At 48.1% G+C, this 19,372-nt stretch overlaps 1 protein-coding gene across 1 annotated transcript in view; it reads right to left on the bottom strand.

The window, feature by feature from the left end:
- The window catches only part of USP34 (ubiquitin specific peptidase 34), a 1,418,841-nt gene that overhangs the window by 1,104,470 nt on the left and 294,999 nt on the right, over positions 1-19,372 (bottom strand). Inside the window, 1 exon segment of the mRNA XM_030196176.1 lies at positions 11,345-11,537. Coding sequence (XP_030052036.1) covers positions 11,345-11,537 — 193 coding nt within the window.

Below are 19,372 nucleotides of genomic sequence, written 5' to 3'. Positions count from 1 at the left end.
TTCAGTCCTGGTGATACAGCCACAAATCACTTACCAATCGCTGCAGTGTTTCACTGTTCAAAGTATCACCGGCTTCAAACCAACAGGGAATCCCCGTTTCGCTTCCGCTGCATCAGGGGTTTCAACGCTCCATCTAGGATTACGATCCTGTCTCGTCTGCTGTATCCAAAACCAAGCAGGTAACTGACGAAAAGACGCCTCCATCATTCTATAAATAGATCTCGCTTCTCCCACTCAGGTTCAGAGCCACAACAGTGGTCATTAACTCCAACGTCACTATCACAGTAGCACCAATCACAAAATGGGAAACCTACGGAGAGAGCGGTGACGTCATGCTGAGCAATGGCGGTGTGAGAGAACAGCTCCGCATGCCAGCTTAGAAGCTTCATCATATATAACCGCTGGGAACGGATGTGGAGAGGAGAAATTTAATATAAGTGTATCGGAAGACTTACGGCAAGCAGAGATGTCTGGAAGAGACGCTGCACGGCAAGCAGAGATGTCTGGAAGAGACACTGCAGGGCCCCGTAAGTCCTTAAAAGACTTTACATATGTACCGCATCAGAACGCGGACAAGATGGCGCCCGCAGAGGAGCGGGGGAAAAACGCTAGCGCTGGGGGTAGCGTCTCACCCGGTGAGAGCGCGGAGGAAGGAGAGCTTTCAGCTAAGGACTTCTGGGCATTGACTTCTGGGCATTGCTAGAAGTGATACGCTCAGATATAAAAGGAGTTTGTGAGGATTTTGTAACTCTAGCAGCGGACCTCCGCGGAGAGATCACAGATGCTGAGAAGGTGGGTGGAGGATATAGATGAACACGTGGAGGGCCAGCAGGAGGCTCTGAGCACTGTGGAAAATACATTGAAGAAGCAGCAGGCTTTGTGTGCAGATTGCTGGAGGAGAAGATTGAAGATTTGGAAAATCGGGGAAGGAGATCCAACATTCGCATTCGAGGGGTCCCAGAACAGGCAGAATACTTGGATTGTGAACGGGTCACCCAGCAAATTGCGAGCATGTTGTTGTCCGAAGAAGGGCAAGAGGTGGCCCCTGAATCAATTAAAGTAGACCGCGCTCATAGAGTAATGGCGAGGTTGAGAGCTAATGCACCACGAGACATTAATGCCTGCTTCTCAGAATATAAGGTAAAAGAAGCGATACTCTGCAAGGCGAGTAAAAAGGAAGCTCTGCAGTGGGACTCGTTCCCTATTGACCTCTACCAAGATTTGGCCCCTGCTACACTAAAAAGATGAGCTGAGATGAAGAATTTCACCAGATACCTACGGGACAAAGGAATTGTATACAGGCGGTAGCACCCATTTGCCCTGGCCTATAATCAAGATGGAAAATGGAGCCGGATTTTAAATGTGGATGAAGCACGAATCACATGGCCAGAGGTGGAGGAGCCCACGAGGGCACGGAGGAACACAGTAGATCGGATCCAGCTTCTCGACTGGCCCGACAGCGATGGACAAGAGTGGCGAGAAGCAAGGGGCGCCTCACCAGACAACAATCGGATAAGAAGCTGACATCCTCAAAGAATAATATGACTTGAATACTGGGACTTGTGTACGGGTAATAAATAAGAACTTGATATGGCTTTTGTGAGGGTGGGCAAGTGTGTGGAGGAATGGTGGACAGAATGTGGTTATATATGAATATATGGAGAAGTTGTGTGCATTGTTAGGCATGTGGTTGGTTACCGTTCTCTACTTTAAGTGGTGGGATAAAGTTGACCCATCGGTTGGATGGGGGGGGGGGGGGGGGGGGGTATCTCAGGAGGGGTTTATTCATCCACATACATGCTGGAGGCAGAGCAAGATTCTCGGGAAGGATAATAGGGAAGTTGATCATAAACCTCCATGATAGAGCTAACCTGTCTATCCCTCAATACAAGGGGCCTTAACTCCCCTATAAAACGTAAGAGGCTGTTTAGAGAGGCGAAGAGGGTGGGAGCAGATATACTGTTTATACAGGAGACACATCTGATGCCCAGACATGAACATTTATTACATCACTCTGGATGTCCTCACCAATATTTAGCGTCTAATTGACAACAAAGTAAAACAGCGGGAGTGGGGATCCTCTTTAAGCAAGGTCGCAGCTGGGAGATACAGGAGGTCAAAAGGGAAAATAGGGGTAGATTTGTGATTGTGGTATTGACCCTTGGGGGCAAACTTACACATTAGTTAACATATACGCTCCAAATCACTCCCAGGGAGATTTCTATGTCCTAGTTGGCACCCACCTCTAGCGGTGTGTGCAGGAGGAGATACTGGTAGGGGGAGATTTCAATCTGACGATAGATCCCACAGTGGATAATTCGACTGGGATGGCTGGATACGTTCAGCCAGAACGGGATAAACTACTCCAATATTTGAATCACCGGGGGCTGGTAGATATCTGGCGGGTGATGCATGGGAGTGAGAGAGATTATACGTGTTATTCGGCGCCACATGATACATATTCAAGAATAGACATGTGGATGGGAAGTGCAGGCATAGTTCTCCAGGCAAAATCTACAGAGATTCATACCCGGTCATGGTCAGATCATGCTCCAATAGCAATAGCCTTGAGGGGGATTTCCAATGAGTACAAGATCCAGAAGTTGGCAATTCCCTGATGGGGTATTGGATGATCCAAATAATGTACGAAGAATCAAAAGAGAAATTAGGGAGTTTCTACAGTTCAATGATATACCAGGAATTACACCAGAGATATTATGGGAGAGCTTAAAGGTGGTGATTAGAGGGAAAATGATAGCATTGCAAGCATATCTACAGAAATACCACAGGGAGAAAGAAACAGCCTTTAGACAAATAGTACAACACCTAGAAACATTAGTTAAACAAGGCCAGGCTATGGCTAGACAGCAGGAGGACCTACACAGGTCCAGAGTACAGCTATTAGATTTGGAACGTAAGGTTATTAAGGAACAAATGCAGCGGACACAAAAGGAATACTATGAATTTAACAATAAAGCGAGTAAATTACTAGCTTATAAATTACAACAGCTTAAGGGACGTAATGCCATTGGTAGAGTGAGAACGGAGGATGGGCAGAGCTGGGATCAAATAGAAGGGATTCAGAGAATATTTGGTGATTACTATCAGAAGCTCTATCGACCGGAGGGGCATGTGGCAGAGGAAGCTATACAGAACTTTCTGGACACAGTAGATATACCTAGCTTGAGGGGGGGGCGGAGCAAGAATGGTTATCAGCACCCATAACATTAGAGGAAGTTACCTTGGCAATCAAGGGTTTGCCTAGGGGAAAGGCCCCGGGTGCAGATGGGTACAGCAACAGATTCTATAAATGCTTTAATTCTATTCTAGCACCCATATTGCTTAAAGTGTTCAATGACATTCGGCTTGATTCTGTGCTCCCACGGTCCTGGCGATTAGCCACCGTGGTATTACTTCTTAAGCCGCATAAAGACCCACAAAGTTGTGGCTCATATTGGCCCATATCTTTATTGGGAACCGATTATAAAATCCTAACCACAATTTTGGCCGATCGGTTGCAAAAGATGCTGCCCCGCCTGGTACATGAAGACCAGGCGGGATTTATAGCAAATAGGCAAACCTTTGATAATACGAGACGAGCACAATACATATTGGACAGAATCAAACAGGTGGGACAACCGGCGGTCTTTCTCTCACTGGATGCTGAGAAAGCATTCGATAGAGTGCTGTGGCCCTATTTGTTTGAATTGTTGAGGGAAGTGGGCATTAGTGGGCAATACTTATACTGGGTCGCAGCGCTCTACCGACAACCTCTGTCCCAGTTGCGGATTAATGGCACATACACTGACTCATTTGAATTGTTTAGAGGTACTAGGCAGGGGTGTGCCTTATCCCCGCTACTGTTCGCATTAGCTATGGAGCCTCTGGCAATCTTAGTTAGAAAGGATGCAGGGGTGCAGGGCATCCGAATACGGCAAAAAGAAACTAAAATTATGCTTTATGCTGATGATGTCCTGCTTATGCTTTCACAAACTGAGTCCTCATTGAGAGCGGTGATGAGGATACTTCAGGGGTATGGACAGGTAGCAGGCCTCAAGATCATGCCAATACAATGCCCTGCAGGGTTACAAGAGGAATTACTATCTCACTTCCCTTTTAAGTGGTCTCTTAAGTACATCAGATACTTGGGGGTTAATTTAACACCAGATACGGGGGATCTATTTCAGGAGAACTTTGTCCCTAAAATGCGGGAACTTCTGCAAGAACTAGAGAGATGGGGGGGGGCTGCAAATGTCATGGATGGGCAGAATAGCAGCGGTAAAGATGACAATGCTCCCTAAGTTACTTTACCTATTCATGGCTGTGCCTGTCTCTGTGTCGCATACTTTCTTTCGCACACTTAACAAGAAAATGTTCGCCTTTATCTGGCGCAAAAGGCCACCCCATGTGAACCGTAGAATATTATATCAATAAAGAAATAATGGGGGCATGGGGGTACCCAACTTTGGGCTATATTATAGAGCTGCCTTATTCCAAATGCTATCCACTGTACAGAGGAGTCCGAACAAGTTGTGGACCTATGTGGCACAGTGGGGGCTGAAGGAGGTGCCCCTATGGGCGGTGGCGTGGCTTCCTTTACAGCTGTTGAGAGGACTTATAACGGGATTGAGGGGTCAAATGAGGGTGGCACTAGGGGAATGGGCAAGATGCAGAGCAGCCTGGTTCCCTGGACGTAAATATCACCTGACTACGCCCATAATATATGCCACAGATTTTATTCCTGGAAGGAGAGAAGGGGTGTATGGGCATTGGTCAGCGGCATCCTTGCGATTGTTGGGACAGATATGGGAGGATGGGAAATGCCATTCGTTTGAAACTTTAAAAGAGGAAATTGGTTTGGAGGACAGAGACAGGTTTTAATATATGCAGATCAGAGATTTTATGCAGAAGAAAGCTAGAGAGGATCTGTCTCTGGTGGCCACGGAGCTTGAAATGGCAATGAGGTCTGGGGAAGGTAAAGGAGGGATCTCCCGAATTTACAGAGCTTTGCTTCATAAGTCCCAACCATTAAATAAGTGTATTAATAAATGGGAGTCCCTACTGGGTAATACATATGAACCAGAAACCTGGAAAAAGATATTTAAACGACTGTTGTCATTTTCAGTGGCTACCCCCTTGTTGGAAAATGGGTATAAAATGCTGTACCAATGGTATTTGACTCCTAGCCGGCTGTCCTGTATGTTTAAAACTGGAGCGGCAAGTTGCTGGCGTAACTGTGAGGCGGAGGGAACATTCTGGCATGTATGGTGGGACTGTCCAGTGATACAGCAGTTTTGGAAGGACTTACAGATGAGACTGCGGAGTGGCTTGGGAGCTGAGGTTACACTAACTCCTGGTCTGTGTTTGTTGAATATACCGTCGAGGGAGGGACGTGGCTTTCGTCATGGTCCCTTATCATACATTGTAACAGCAGCCAGGATTTTAATTGCAAGATATTGGAAGCAACCGGCGGCCCCCACCGTGGATCAAGTATTGACTAAAGTGGACTATTGCTGTTTAATGGACAAACTTACAGCCCTAAGGTGAGGGGGAATAATGAGATTCTTAAAAACATGGACCCCCTATGTGGAATGGCGGGATTTAACAGGGTGACATGTGGACAATGGGGGTATTCTAATGCAGGGGGAGACCTTTATATACCTGAGATACCCAGAAGGGGGTGATTTTGATGATACATATATGTGAAAGTGCCTAGATTTCTATGTTAGGCTGTGTTGATGTTATGTAAAGAAAAGTTAATAAAAACAATTTAAAAAACAAAAAACAAAATGGGAAACCTACCACCACCCATTCAACCCAAAAGACCTAAAGGAAACCGAGCGTCCGCAAAAATTATTTAAAAAAAAAAAAGAACATATTTCAAAAGAATGCCGACCACTCTACCCGGACATTCAGTCCATCGGGTTCCGTCGAGTTGAAAAAGAATATCCACTTCTGTTCTGCTTGACTCAACGCACGACTCATATCTCCTCTCCTTTGTGAAGGTCTTAATTGCTCCAGTACTGTGCATCATAAATTATCAAACGGATGATGCTCAGTCTCACAGTGGGTCTCACATTGGATCACTAATGGAGCCTCTCGCTTCAAAATCTTCAGGCAGGAACGGTGCTCCATCAATCTTGTTTTTAGACTTCTCGTGGTCTGCCCAATATATAATAGGTCACAGGGGCACTTGATTAAATATACCACCCCCACTGATTCGCAGGTTGTATACAATGTTTCAGAATACATTTCTTTCCTGTTTTGGGATGAGTAAAGACGCTCCCTTCCTCCATAATCTGACACACCAAACAGCAGCCACATTGGGGACCAAACATCATTAGCACTTTTTAAGTTACAACCTCTCTGGTAGGAAAACAAAATGTTAGATTTCGACAAAGCGGGATGTGTTTTAAATAAATCAGTGTCTCCTCACCACTTTACTCAACCTGGTGGTGTTTGCATTATATTTGATCACAAAAGGTAGTATATCTTCCTGTTGTTGAACTGCTTTATATTGTAAATGCAACTCCCTCAGATTGTGCCATGCCCTTTTTGCTGCCTTATTTACTAAATGGTGGGGATATCCCCACTGGATCAATCTGTGACTTAATGTACTGGTACAGCTTTTAAATTCATGATCCGATGAACAAATTCTCCAATATCGTAGGAACTGGGCATATGGGATATTCTTTTTCATATAAGGGGGATGCATACTTGAAAAATGTAGTAGGGAGTTCCTATCTGTGGGTTTAGAAAACACTGTGGTTGCAAACCCATCTGTCTTCTACTCTACCCACACATCCAAAATCGAAATGCGCTACTCATTACTCACTGTTTCAAATTTAATCTGTGGATGACATTGATTTAAGAAATCCACAAACTTGCAACATCTCTGTCATGCCCGTCCAAATACAAAAGATATCATCTATAAAATGCTTCCAGCACTGAACATGCTGGAAGTGTATAGATGGATAGATCCACTTCTCCTCGAACATTGCCATAAATAGATTTGCTACTGTGTTCAGTTTGTCACCTTATTATTTATTAATTTGTTACATTTGTATCCCACATTTTCCCACCTATTTGCAGGCTCAATGTGGCTTACATAATACCGAAGAAGCGATCGCCATTTCCGGTAGTGAAACAAATACATAGAGTTGTTGTGGACGAATAAGGTTCATGTAGTATTGAGAAAAGGTTTGCAATATACACCTTGAGACACTTAAGGAATTATGGAGTTTTTTTGAGCCAGATGATGCTGCGCCGGGCCCATGCCTTATAATCTGTAATTTCGGGCTGGCTGGGTGGCGTTACTGAGGCTTTTTTCTCCACTATAGAGTGCATGGTTATGATAAGCCTGGGGTGACAGCTGTAATATTCATTGTTTTTGTATGCAGCAGGTGTGAGGCTGTGTTGTGAGTTTCGGGATATTTTCAAAGCTTAAGTGAATCAATTGTAAATAGTATAACCATGCCATACTTTGCATTGTTTTTTAATATTTTACTGCTGTAATTGTCTATTGCTCATGTTTGATCTATTCTTACTGTACACCGCCTTGAGTGAATTCCTTCAAAAGGCAGTAAATAAATCTGAATAAATAAATAACTCTTGATTGTAGTTTTTCACAGCATATAGTCCTCACATGTGCTTTTTTTATTCTGGATCGTGCATCAGGCTGGTATATTGTCCATAGTGTAGACCAGTGTCTGGACTCCTTTACCCTAAGAGGCACAGCCAAGAAAAGGAAGGGTTATTCAGCCTCAGGATCTCCAGCCTGCAAGTCCGTGGGGGAAAATCTACATATGAACATTTGGACAAGTTTCTTCATTTGTTGCTATCAAGTGTGAACCTGAAGGAGAAGACATTGTGCTGCGAATTTATATGATGCCTGAAGCAGGTATTTGCCGAAACATGGGCCAAGTTAGGTCACTGAATAAATTTGCTTCCCCCAAATTGTGGCTCCGCCTCATGGTTCCATCTGTGGCTCTATGCACGTCTATTGTCTCCCAGTTGTCAGCCTGTGCTTGCAGCTTCTGGGACTGGAGGGTAATAATCTGTGGGTTTAGCAAAGGGCTGCTGACTGCAAGCTCCGACAATCCCCAGAGGGCCTCATTGGTTCACATTCATACAACCAAATTTTAGTTTTAGGTTGAAACCAGGTGATAAGTTTCGGCCAAAAGTGTTTAGACAGTTTCAGTCTGTCTCTATACGCTATTTTTCTACAGACCACTTAATATCTTTGTGATGAAACAGACATAAAAAATTCATAAAGCCAATCAAATTCACATCCTGCTTGTCTCATCTCCAAATATAGATCACCTTGCGCATCATTCTCTTTCTCAGAACATTTATAAATATATGAAACAGCACTGATCCCAGTACAGAACTCAGAAGTATTCCACTGTTTACCTTTCTTCAGTGAGAAAACTGACCATTTGGTCCTACTCTCCATTTCCTATTAGCCAGTTCCCAATCCACCATAAGGCATTGCCTCTCATCCCATGACTTTACAATTTCCTCAGAAGTCCTTCATAGGGGCATTCAACAAATCTTCTGAAAATCCAAACATACTATAATCTATCAGCTCACGCTTACCAAGGTATTCATTAACATCGTTAATTGAACACTTTACCATTAATTCACTATAACCAGAATGGTCAGGATCTAGAGGTTTGGCATCCCCCAGGCCTTTCACAATGTTCTCCAACTCCTCACCAAACAGGAGAAGGCCTTGAAAGGGCAACTTCACCAACCTTTGCTTAGAGGCCATGTCAGCTGCCCAATGCCGTAGCCACAGAAGACAGCGAGCCGCCACTGCTACAGCCATCTGTTTAGCCGAAGCTCTGACCAGATCATAAAGGGCGTCAGCCAAAAATGACAAGGCCGACTCCATCCGCAGTGCCACCTCCGTAAGGGGCTCCGCTCCATCTCCGGGCTGTTCCACTGCCTGTTGTAACCAAGCGAGGCAGGCTCGGGCAGCGTAGCAGCTGCATGCAGACGCCCATAAGGATAGGCCTGAAATTTCAAAGAACCGTTTCATAGCTGCCTCCAGGCGACGGTCCTGCATGTCCTTCAGGGCAACTCCTCCTTCCACTAGGAGGGTAGTTTTCTTTGTCACAGCCGTGACTAGGGCATCCACTTTAGGCACTGCTAGGCGCGCCAAATGCTCCTTACTTAGAGGGTATAATTGCCCCATAGCCCTGGCGACTTTCAAAGGCCCCTCGGGATCAGTCCATTGAGCCGTGATAAGCTCTTGGATGGAGTCATGCAAAGGAAAGGCTCAAGCAGGCTTCTAGTACTTTCCATCCTCGGATTACCGGAGGAGGTCTCAGTACTCCCAGGGTCTTCTATAGAGAGGACCTGCAAGGCATCAGTAATAAGCGCTAGCAGCTCATCGAAGTGGAAAATCCTCACTGCGGAAGGATCATCTGGATCCGGAGGCAATCCTGCACCTTCTTCTGGCTCTCCAGACCACGAAGGCCTGCCAGACCCCTCAGAGTCCTCACATCCCGACCACGGGGGAGGGGGGGAGAGGGGAGCGCCACTCTCTGAAGGGGAATCCACCCTTCTGCGCTTGTCTTGTGGCCATCTGTCAGGGGAAAACGCGCCTGACGGTAATCCAAGGCCAGACTCCACTGGAGGGGATACAGAAAGCAGGGCCACAGAGGACCCCTGTGGAAGAGCTCTTTTTAACATGTATGCATTATGCAGCAATAAAACAAATTCAGGGGAAAATGGCTCACCCTGGCCTCCCGGTTCCAGTCCAGGGGAAACAGCTCTTTTATTAGCCTCTACATGACGCGCCCCTCCAGGCTCAAACCCCTCCGCCTCAGCGGGGGTTGCGCCATGCTGTTCCAAAATGGCGCCCGCTGCCAGCTCCACGGAGCGGGAAGGAACAATGCTCGCCATGCTCGGGCCAGCTCTACCGTCTGAAAAGCACGCCTTACAGAGCCCCGCTGCAGATTTGTGCTTGCCACAAATGGAACAGCGCTTTACTTTCTCAGCAGCCATCGCCGAAAACGGCGGAAATTCAAAATGACGGATTCGTGCCAAAATCATCCCGAACGCGGGCCCATCCCGGAGGAGCTACAAAATACTCTTACCTCACCAGACTGAGTCTCCGAGCTCCGGTCACGCTGCACAATCGGAAGAAAACCTCTTTTCTGGGATCGCAGCGCCAAAGTGCGACGCAGCTTTTTTTTTTTTTTTAACGCTGTGAGGAAAGTTTGAGGCATCAGCGAAAGAGGCAAATTTCCAACTCCGGAGGATCAGTAGCATAGGAAAGGCAGGGAAAGGCGAACCTATATGCCTGCATCCACAGCGTGGGCAAAGACAGGGACAGGGCGTGCCTATTTGTCTACTTCCACATCGGGGGCCGGGTAAGGCAGGGAAAGAGCTAACCTATTTGCCTTTAAAGTGGGCACCATCAGCCACAACACCCCTGCTACAACTGGCAAAAGCACAGGAGCCACCCCAGGCAGATTTTCTGAAGGAGCTTGAACAAGCTGCAACCACCCTGCTGGGGAGATAGAGAGTACTGAAGAGGCAGATGGAGCTAGCTGGCCATGAGGCACTATGGTTTTTCAGTGCTCTCTATCTCCCCCTGCTGGTTGATGGACACAACCCACTCGTAATGGATTCATCTGCTTGATGACAAGGAATTGCAAGATATTAATCCGCAAACAAATCTTTTCCCAGAGATGGGAAGGTGATAGAACTAGAGAACGTGAATTGAGGTTGAAAGGGGGCCGACTCAGGAATAATGTCAGGAAGTAATTTTTCACCAAAAAGTTGGTAGATACCTGGAATCTACCACGGAGATGCAAACGGTAACAGAATTCAAAAATGGGTGGGGTAGACACAAAGGAATCCTGTTTAGAAGGAATGGATCCAAAGAAGATTAGCGGAGATTAGGTAGCAATACCAGTAACTGGGAACCAAAGCCAGTAATGGGCAGACTTCTACTGTCTGTGCCCTGACCGTGGCTGAATAGACTTGGATGGGCTAGAGTGGAGCTTTTCAGGGGCTTTGACAATGTTAGATATTTTAGAACAAGGACAATGCTGGGCAAACTTCAACTGTCTATGCCCTGAAAATGGCACGGACAAATCAAGATAAGGTATACATATTAAGTGTCACATACTATATGTAATGTGTTTATCTTGTTGGGCAGACTGGATGGACTATACAGGTCTTTATCTGTCATCATATACTATATTACTATGTAAATGAACAAAGACATGTTTGTATTTATTTATCCATCTGAGTGTAACACTTGAATAAAAACGTCAAGACAATGTTAAAACAATCATATGCATAAAGATGTATAAATAAAACTTACTGTTACTTGGCTCAATCCAGCCAGCCTCATTGTTAATGTAGGTGACATGAAGTACTTAAATGCAAGATCAAGACTTTCTTTATCAAAACACAGAGCTGTGTCCAATGGCTCCTTCACCGTACTCCACATTAGATCCGCCATGTTACGTGCTGCACTTTGCCTCAACTCCTGATCTGAAAGTTTACATAAATATCTAAAAGTATAATGGGGAGAAAAATTATATCATTAATGAACAGCAAAAAAAAAAAACTACTACTACTTAACATTTCTAGAGCGCTACTAGGGTTATGCAGCGCTGTACAGATTAATAAAAGGACAGTCCCTGCTCCAAGGAGTTTACAATCTAATGGGAGAAATGTCAAATAGGGGCAGTCTAGATTTCCTGCATAGAGGTATGGTGGTTAGGTGCCGAAGGCGACATTGAAGAGGTGGGCTTTGAGCAAGGCTTTGAAGATGGGCAGGGAGGGGGCCTGGCATATGGGCTCAGGGAGTTTATTCCAGGCATGGGGTGAGGCGAGGCAGAAAGGTCGGAGCCTGGAGTTGGCGGTGGTGGAGAAGGGTACTGAAAAGAGGGATTTGTCTTGAGAACGGAGGTTACGGGTAGGAATGTAAGGGGAGATGAGGGTAGAGAGGTTTCTTCATTTGTTGGCAGGGGCTGTAGATCGAGTGCATTTAGGTTAAAAGGAGAAGCTTAAACTGTATGCGGTACCTGATCGGTAGCCAGTGAACCCTGGTTTCAGCAATGTCTAACTTACTGTGGAGAAGTGGATGTTACTAAACATAAATTAATAGGATCACTTGCTCTCCATTCTATAAGGAAACTGTCTACATTGCCCACTTTTCGTCTGATGTGATAGGAAACTGTACAGTCACATGCACTATCATGTAACATATATGAGAGGGAGTTATTAAATCTCAATGACAGAAGATAACATGTTGTATTAAATAGAGCAATGTATTTGATGTAAGAAAAGTCACATCCACCATATAGTAGGTCACAGCTGCATAACTCTCACTGCAAGGTCACTACCATCTCCCTCTTGATATTGCCCATGCATCATTATTATAGCTATTTTGGTGCACCATGTAGAACAAAACAAAAAATAAAAACACGTTTTAACACAATCAGTGAGATGAATCCGCATGCCTGGATTCTGTCCTTGGCTTGGTTATTCTATGCTAGTAGACTAGTCCAGGTATCCATACTTTCTCAGGAAAGCAGTACTTCTTCATATTTCCTCTGACTCTCCCTACATCTAAATTATGACATTTCAAATATTTGTGATTCTCCACAGCAAAGAAAAATTGCTGTCTTATTTGGAAAAGTAGAATACAGAACTACACAAAGGTAAAATTATGTATAATCATACCTGATAATTTTCTTTCCATTAATCATAGCTGATCAATCCATAGACTGGTGGGTTGTGTCCATCTACCAGCAGGTGGAGATAGAGAGCAAACTTTTGCCTCCCTATATGTGGTCATGTGCTGCCGGAAACTCCTCAGTATGTCGATATCAAAGCTCCATCCGCAGGACTCAGCACTTAGAGAATTACACCCACGAAGGGACACTCTGCCCAGCTCACCACCGCCGAAACGGGGGAGGGGAATTAACCCAGCTCATCCCCACACAAGTGGGGGAGGGGAATCCGTCCAGCTCATCCCCGCGGAGCGGGGGAGGGACACCACACCCGCCGATGCGGGGGGATCTGGCTTATCCTGCAACCGCAACCGCGGGAGGAGCTGACTGACCCGAACACCGCCGAAGCGGGAGGGGTACAAAACTGCCCTACAGCCGCACGAAGCGGGAGGGAGTGCCGGCAGAATTATAAGTCTCAATCCAGCCCCGTAAAACGGAGGGGAGAGGAATGCAGCAGCTCACTGTAACACAAACTCGTCTTAACTCTTGAAGAATCCAAGTGAAAAAACTTGAACACGAAGTCTTTCTGAAGTAACTGAAGAGTAAACTTGAACCTGAAATGCAACCAGAATAAAAACAATACAGATATCTGGGAGGGGCTATGGATTGATCAGCTATGATTAATGGAAAGAAAATTATCAGGTATGATTATACATAATTTTACCTTCCATATCATCAAGCTGATCAATCCATAGACTGGTGGGATGTACCGAAGCAGTACTCACCCAGGGCGGGACATAGAAATCCCTGACCGCAACACTGAAGCTCCAAACCGGGCCTCCGCCCGAGCAGCCACAGTCAAGCGGTAATGCTTGGAGAATGTATGGGCCGAAGCCCAAGTTGCCGCCTTGCATATCTCTTCCAAGGAGACGGAACCGGCCTCTGCCATCGAGGCCGCCTGAGCTCTTGTGGAGTGAGCTTTCAGCTGGATAGGCGGCACCTTCCCTGCGGCCACATAAGCCGCTGCAATGGCTTCCTTGACCCATCTTGCCACTGTAGGCTTAGCAGCCTGCAGACCCCTACGAGGACCTGCAAACAGGACAAACAGATGATCCGATTTCCGGAAATCATTGGTCACTTCCAAGTATCTGATGATGACTCGTCTCACATCCAGATATTTAAGAGCAGAGTACTCCTCTGGGTAGTCCTCCCTACGAAAGGAAGGGAGACAGAGCTGCTGATTCACATGGAAGCGAGAAACAATCTTGGGCAGAAAGGAAGGCACTGTGCGAATAGTCACTCCTGCCTCAGTGAACTGCAGAAAAGGCTCTCGACATGAGAGCGCCTGGAGCTCGGAAACTCTTCTGGCTGAAGTGATAGCCACCAAAAAGACTGCTTTCAACGTCAGGTCTTTCAGAGATGCCCTCGACAAGGGTTCAAACGGCGGCTTCTGCAATGCTCTTAGCACCAGGTTGAGATTCCACGCAGGCACCACTGAGTGCAGAGGAGGGCGCAGGTGATTAACTCCCTTGAGAAAGCGCACCACATCTGGCTGGGAAGCCAGGGAAGCACCCTTCAGGCGGCCCCTGAAGCAAGCCAGAGCCGCTACCTGGACCTTAAGGGAACTGAGCGACAGGCCTTTGTCCAGACCTTCTTGCAGGAACGCCAACACTGAAGAAATTGGAGCAGTGAAGGGAGAAAGTGAGCCTGCTTCACACCACGCTGCAAAGATACGCCAAACCCTGGCGTAAGCAGTAGAAGTAGAGCGTTTCCTCGCTCTCAGCATAGTGGCGATGACCTTGTCTGAGAAGCCCTTCTTCCTCAGACGCTGCCGCTCAATAGCCAGGCCGTAAGACCAAAGGGGGAGGGATCCTCCATCACCACGGGACCCTGATGTAACAGGCCCTGCTCCACTGGCAGCCGCAGAGGATCGTCGATTGAGAGCCTGATCAAGTCCGCATACCAGGGACGTCTGGGCCAATCCGGACCCACCAGGATTATCCTGCCGGGATGTCTTGCCACCCGGTCTAGGACCCTGCCCAACATGGGCCAGGGTGGGAACACATAGAGAAGCTCTTGTGTCGGCCATTGTTGGAGAAGAGCATCTACTCCCAGGGATCGAGGGTCCCGTCCTCTGCTGAAGAAGCGCGGCACTTGGCAATTGGCCGATGACGCCATCAGATCTAGGCTCGGCTGGCCCCAGCGCTTCGTGATGTCCAAGAACGCCTGAGCAGATAGCTGCCACTCTCCGGGCTCCAAGGTATGGCGACTGAGAAAGTCCGCCTTGACATTCATGACTCCGGCAATGTGGGCCGCTGACAGCTGTTCCAGGTTCGCTTCCGCCCACTGGCATAGACTCATAGCCTCCTTGGCTAGAGGGGCGCTCTTGGTACCTCCCTGGCGGTTGACATAGGCCACAGCCGTGGCATTGTCCGACAGTACCCGTACAGGCTTCAGCACCAGTACCGGGATGAACTCCAAAAGCGCCAACCGAATGGCTCTGAGTTCCAGGAGGTTGATAGACCACTTCGCCTCTGCAGGAGACCAGAGCCCCTGCGCTGTCCTTCCCAAGCAGTGGGCTCCCCAGCCCGACAATGAGGCGTCCGTCGTGACGACAATCCACTCTGGGGTCACCAGAGGCATTCCTGCAGACAACTTGTCTGTCTGCATCCACCAGCTCAGCGCCTTGCGCACTGCTGGATCCAAGGGAAGACGCACCGCATAATCCTCCGACATCGGAGTCCAGCGCTGCAGCAGAGAGTGTTGTAGTGGTCTCATATGAGCCCTGGCCCAGGGCACTACTTCCATCGTGGCCGTCATAGAGCCCAACAGCTGCACATAGTCCCAAGCCCGAAGAGGAGAGGCTACCAGGAACTGGTCCACCTGAGCCTGAAGCTTGACAATCCGATTGTCTGGCAGGAACACTCTGCCCACTTGGGTGTCGAATCGAACTCCCAGATACTCCAGGGACTGAGTCGGGCGCAGCTGGCTCTTCTCCCAGTTGATGATCCATCCCAGGGAGCTCAAAAGAGCAACTACCCGGTCCACAGCTTTGCCGCACTCTGCATAAGAGGGGGCTCGGATCAACCAGTCGTCCAGATAAGGATGGACTTGTACTCCTTCCTTTCGCAGGAAGGCCGCTATGACCACCATTACTTTGGAAAAGGTCCGCGGAGCAGTAGCCAACCCGAACGGGAGGGCTCTGAACTGGAAGTGTCGGCCCAGGACTGCAAAACGCAGAAAGCGTTGATGAGGAGGCCAGATGGGAATATGCAAGTACGCTTCCTTGATGTCCAAGGAAGCCAGGTACTCCCCTGCCTTCACTGCCGCTATAACAGAGCGGAGAGTCTCCATGCGAAAGTGCCGCACTTTCAAGGCCCGATTGACCCCTTTGAGGTCGAGGATAGGCCGGACAGAACCTCCTTTCTTTGGTACCACAAAGTAAATGGAGTAACGCCCCTTGCCAAGCTGACTTTCTGGCACCGGAACGACCGCACCCAGGCGGATCAGATTGTCCAAAGTCTGCTGCACTGCCACAGCTTTGACCGGAGACTTGCAGGGAGAGAGTACAAACCCGTCTCTTAAGGGTCGGCAGAACTCTAGCTTGTAGCCGTCTCTGATGACTTCCAGCACCCAAGCGTCTGAAGTTATTGTGGTCCACTCGCCCAGAAACGAGGACAGCCGTCCTCCAATCTGCACTGGGGCGTGGACCAAGACCCCGTCATTGGGTACGAGACCCTGGGGGAGGACCGGAGGGAGCACCTCCGGGACGGCGGTCTCTGCGAAAGGAACGCTGCTTGGGGGAGAAATGCCTCTTAAAGGAAGAGGGGGCAGAAGAACCCGACCTGCCCGGGCGGTACCGACGGGCTTCCTGAAACCGTCCTCTGGAGGTACCGGGACGAGCACTAGCCCGAGCCCTGACCTCTGGTAACTTCTTGCCCTTAGACGTGCCGAGATCGGTCACGATTTTGTCCAGCTCGACCCCAAAGAGCAGCTTGCCTTTAAAAGGCAACCTAGCCAGGCGGGATTTAGAGGCGTGGTCAGCAGACCAATGTTTCAGCCAAAGCCACCGCCGCGCAGAGACTGTCTGAGCCATGCCTTTAGCTGAGGCTCTCAAGACCTCATACAGCAAGTCTGCCAAATAGGCTAAGCCCGATTCCAGGGCTGGCCAATCATCCCTCAAGGAATGATCCGAGGGGGAAGCCCGCTGCACCATAGTCAGGCACGCCCTGGCCACATAGGAGCCGCAAACTGAGGCCTGCAAACTTAAAGCAGCCGCCTCAAAGGACGACCTTAAGGCCGCCTCCAATCTCCTGTCTTGGGCGTCCTTTAGGGCCGTGCCACCTTCCACCGGCAATGCCGTTTTCTTAGTCACCGCAGTGATTAAAGAATCCACGGTAGGCCACAGATAGGCCTCACGTTCACTCACAGCCAAAGGATAGAGGCGGGACATAGCCCTAGCCACTTTAAGGCTCGCTTCTGGGACATCCCATTGAGCCGAAATTAAGGTGTGCATGGCATCATGCACGTGGAAGGTTCTAGGCGGGCGCTTCGTCCCCAGCATAATGGCAGAGCCAACAGGGGCTGAGGGAGAGACGTCCTCCGGAGAGGAAATCTTCAAAGTGTCCATGGCCTGTAACAACAGGTTGGGCAAATCCTCTGGGCGAAAAAGCCGCGCTGCAGAGGGGTCATCCGCTCCATCCGAGCGGGGATCCGTCTCCTCCAAGGAATCCGCAAAGGACCGTTGGGAGACCTCAGACACGCTGCCCTCATCTACATCGGAGGAGACAAATTCCTCCAAGGCCTGGGAATCAACCCGAGGGCGTTTACCTCTGGGAACCTCAACCTCTTTACCAGACGAGGGAGCGGGGGCAGCGTTGTGCATGAGGAAGGCCTGATGCAGCAGCAAAACAAACTCGGGGGAGAAACCCCCCAGACTGTGCACTTCCGCAGCCTGGGCAACAGCCCTAGGCGCACTCTCAACCGGCGCTCGCAACAGCGGGGGAGAGGCCTGCTGCGCATCCAAAATGGCGTCCGGCGCGAAACTCCGCGAAGGAGCCGCGCGGGAAGAACGGCTCTTAACTTTAGCCGCTTCTGTGCCGTCGCCCAAATTAAGGGCGTTCATGGCATTAATGTCTCCAACCTCAAGGGCGGCCCAAGAAGAAGCCGTCCGAGCCGCGTGGCCGGCCAAAATGGCGGAGGCGAGGAGCGGGGGATGGGCGTTTATGGCGGGAAAAACCGCCACGCCGGAGGAAGGACCGGGACATTCATCGGTCACGAAACTGCCACCCAACAAGGGCGAATCAGGCTTTAAGACCCCCGCATCCCCTCTAGAAGCGCTCAAGCGACCCGGGGAGCGACCCTTTGCGCCCTCGCCCTCCGACGCCATGTGCCACGAGGAGAAGAATCGGGGAACCCCCGCCCGCTATAAAAAGGTAAAATTACCTGCTGTCCGCTCCGAGTTGTAACGACCTGGTGTCCCAGTGAGTAGCTGCAATAGACGCTTAAATAAACGTCGAAATAAACGCCTTTAAAGACGTTTAAAAATTTTTTTTTTTTTTTTTTTTTTAACGGAGCCAGCGGGAGGGGGGAGAAAAGGAGGGACCTGGCACCACCAGGTTTGCACTTGCTCAAAAGAGCCCTCAACCCCAGGCCCTCAACAAAACCTAAAAATTAGGCTTGGAGGCCTAGCCAGAGCTGCTGCTGCTGTGTGTGACCACCACCTGCTGAGATAGAGAACATACTGAGGAGTTTCCGGCAGCACATGACCACATATAGGGAGGCAAAAGTTTGCTCTCTATCTCCACCTGCTGGTAGATGGACACAACCCACCAGTCTATGGATTGATCAGCTTGATGATATGGAATTAATGTTATAAGAAATTCAAAATGCAAGGATGCAGCAGGAACAATGTACAATATAAAGTATACTACAGAAGAAAATGAAACTACTGTAGATCTGTAAAAACCAATGGAAAAAGACAGGATAGAAAGATTAAAACTCTTTCAGCAACAAGCTAGTAAATACACATTCAAGGAAGTTCATATACAAATAGGTATGAACTTATCTCTCTAAATAATTTGTGGCTTTCAAGATTTAACAGCATGGGCGTTTTAAAATGAAAAAGTTCCTCAAAACAACCAAAACATAGTTCAAATCTCACTGGGTCTTATTTAACAGTAATCCTTCAGACATAAATTTAGACTCTATAGTTCAAAGCTGGTGTAAAACTTTGTAAGATGGCAACATTTAGTCTTGCCTGTTAAGTCCCCTTTCTTGAGTCCTGCTAGACCAGTCCATACAAGTGGGCTGTAACCCTCTCCAACCAGCAGATCGAACTATTTCAGTATCATCACCGGTATAAGCACTATGCACCCTGAAACCCTCCAGTTATCCTGCCGCCAAAGCAAAATTAGATTCATCATTTTGCACCCCCAAAACCCCTTCTAAACCACTGCAGCTATGAACATTAATCTCCAGATTAAAACTATAGACATAATCAGGGAGAAAAAAAAAAGAGCAGAGAACCCAAATAATCCCTTAGAGCCATAATCTTCAAAGGTGGGCCCTGGGCTAGACTAACAGGACTCAAGGAAAGGAAATTAAAAGGTAAGACTAAATTTCACCTTCCTTATCATCCCCGTTAGACCAGTTCACACAAGGATGTC

Source organism: Microcaecilia unicolor, chromosome 3 (genome assembly GCF_901765095.1).
Source record: "Microcaecilia unicolor chromosome 3, aMicUni1.1, whole genome shotgun sequence".
In the NCBI taxonomy this organism is placed as follows: domain Eukaryota; kingdom Metazoa; phylum Chordata; class Amphibia; order Gymnophiona; family Siphonopidae; genus Microcaecilia; species Microcaecilia unicolor.
The sequence above is the reverse complement of the archived record's forward strand: the minus strand, read 5'-3'. Positions and strand labels throughout refer to the sequence as shown.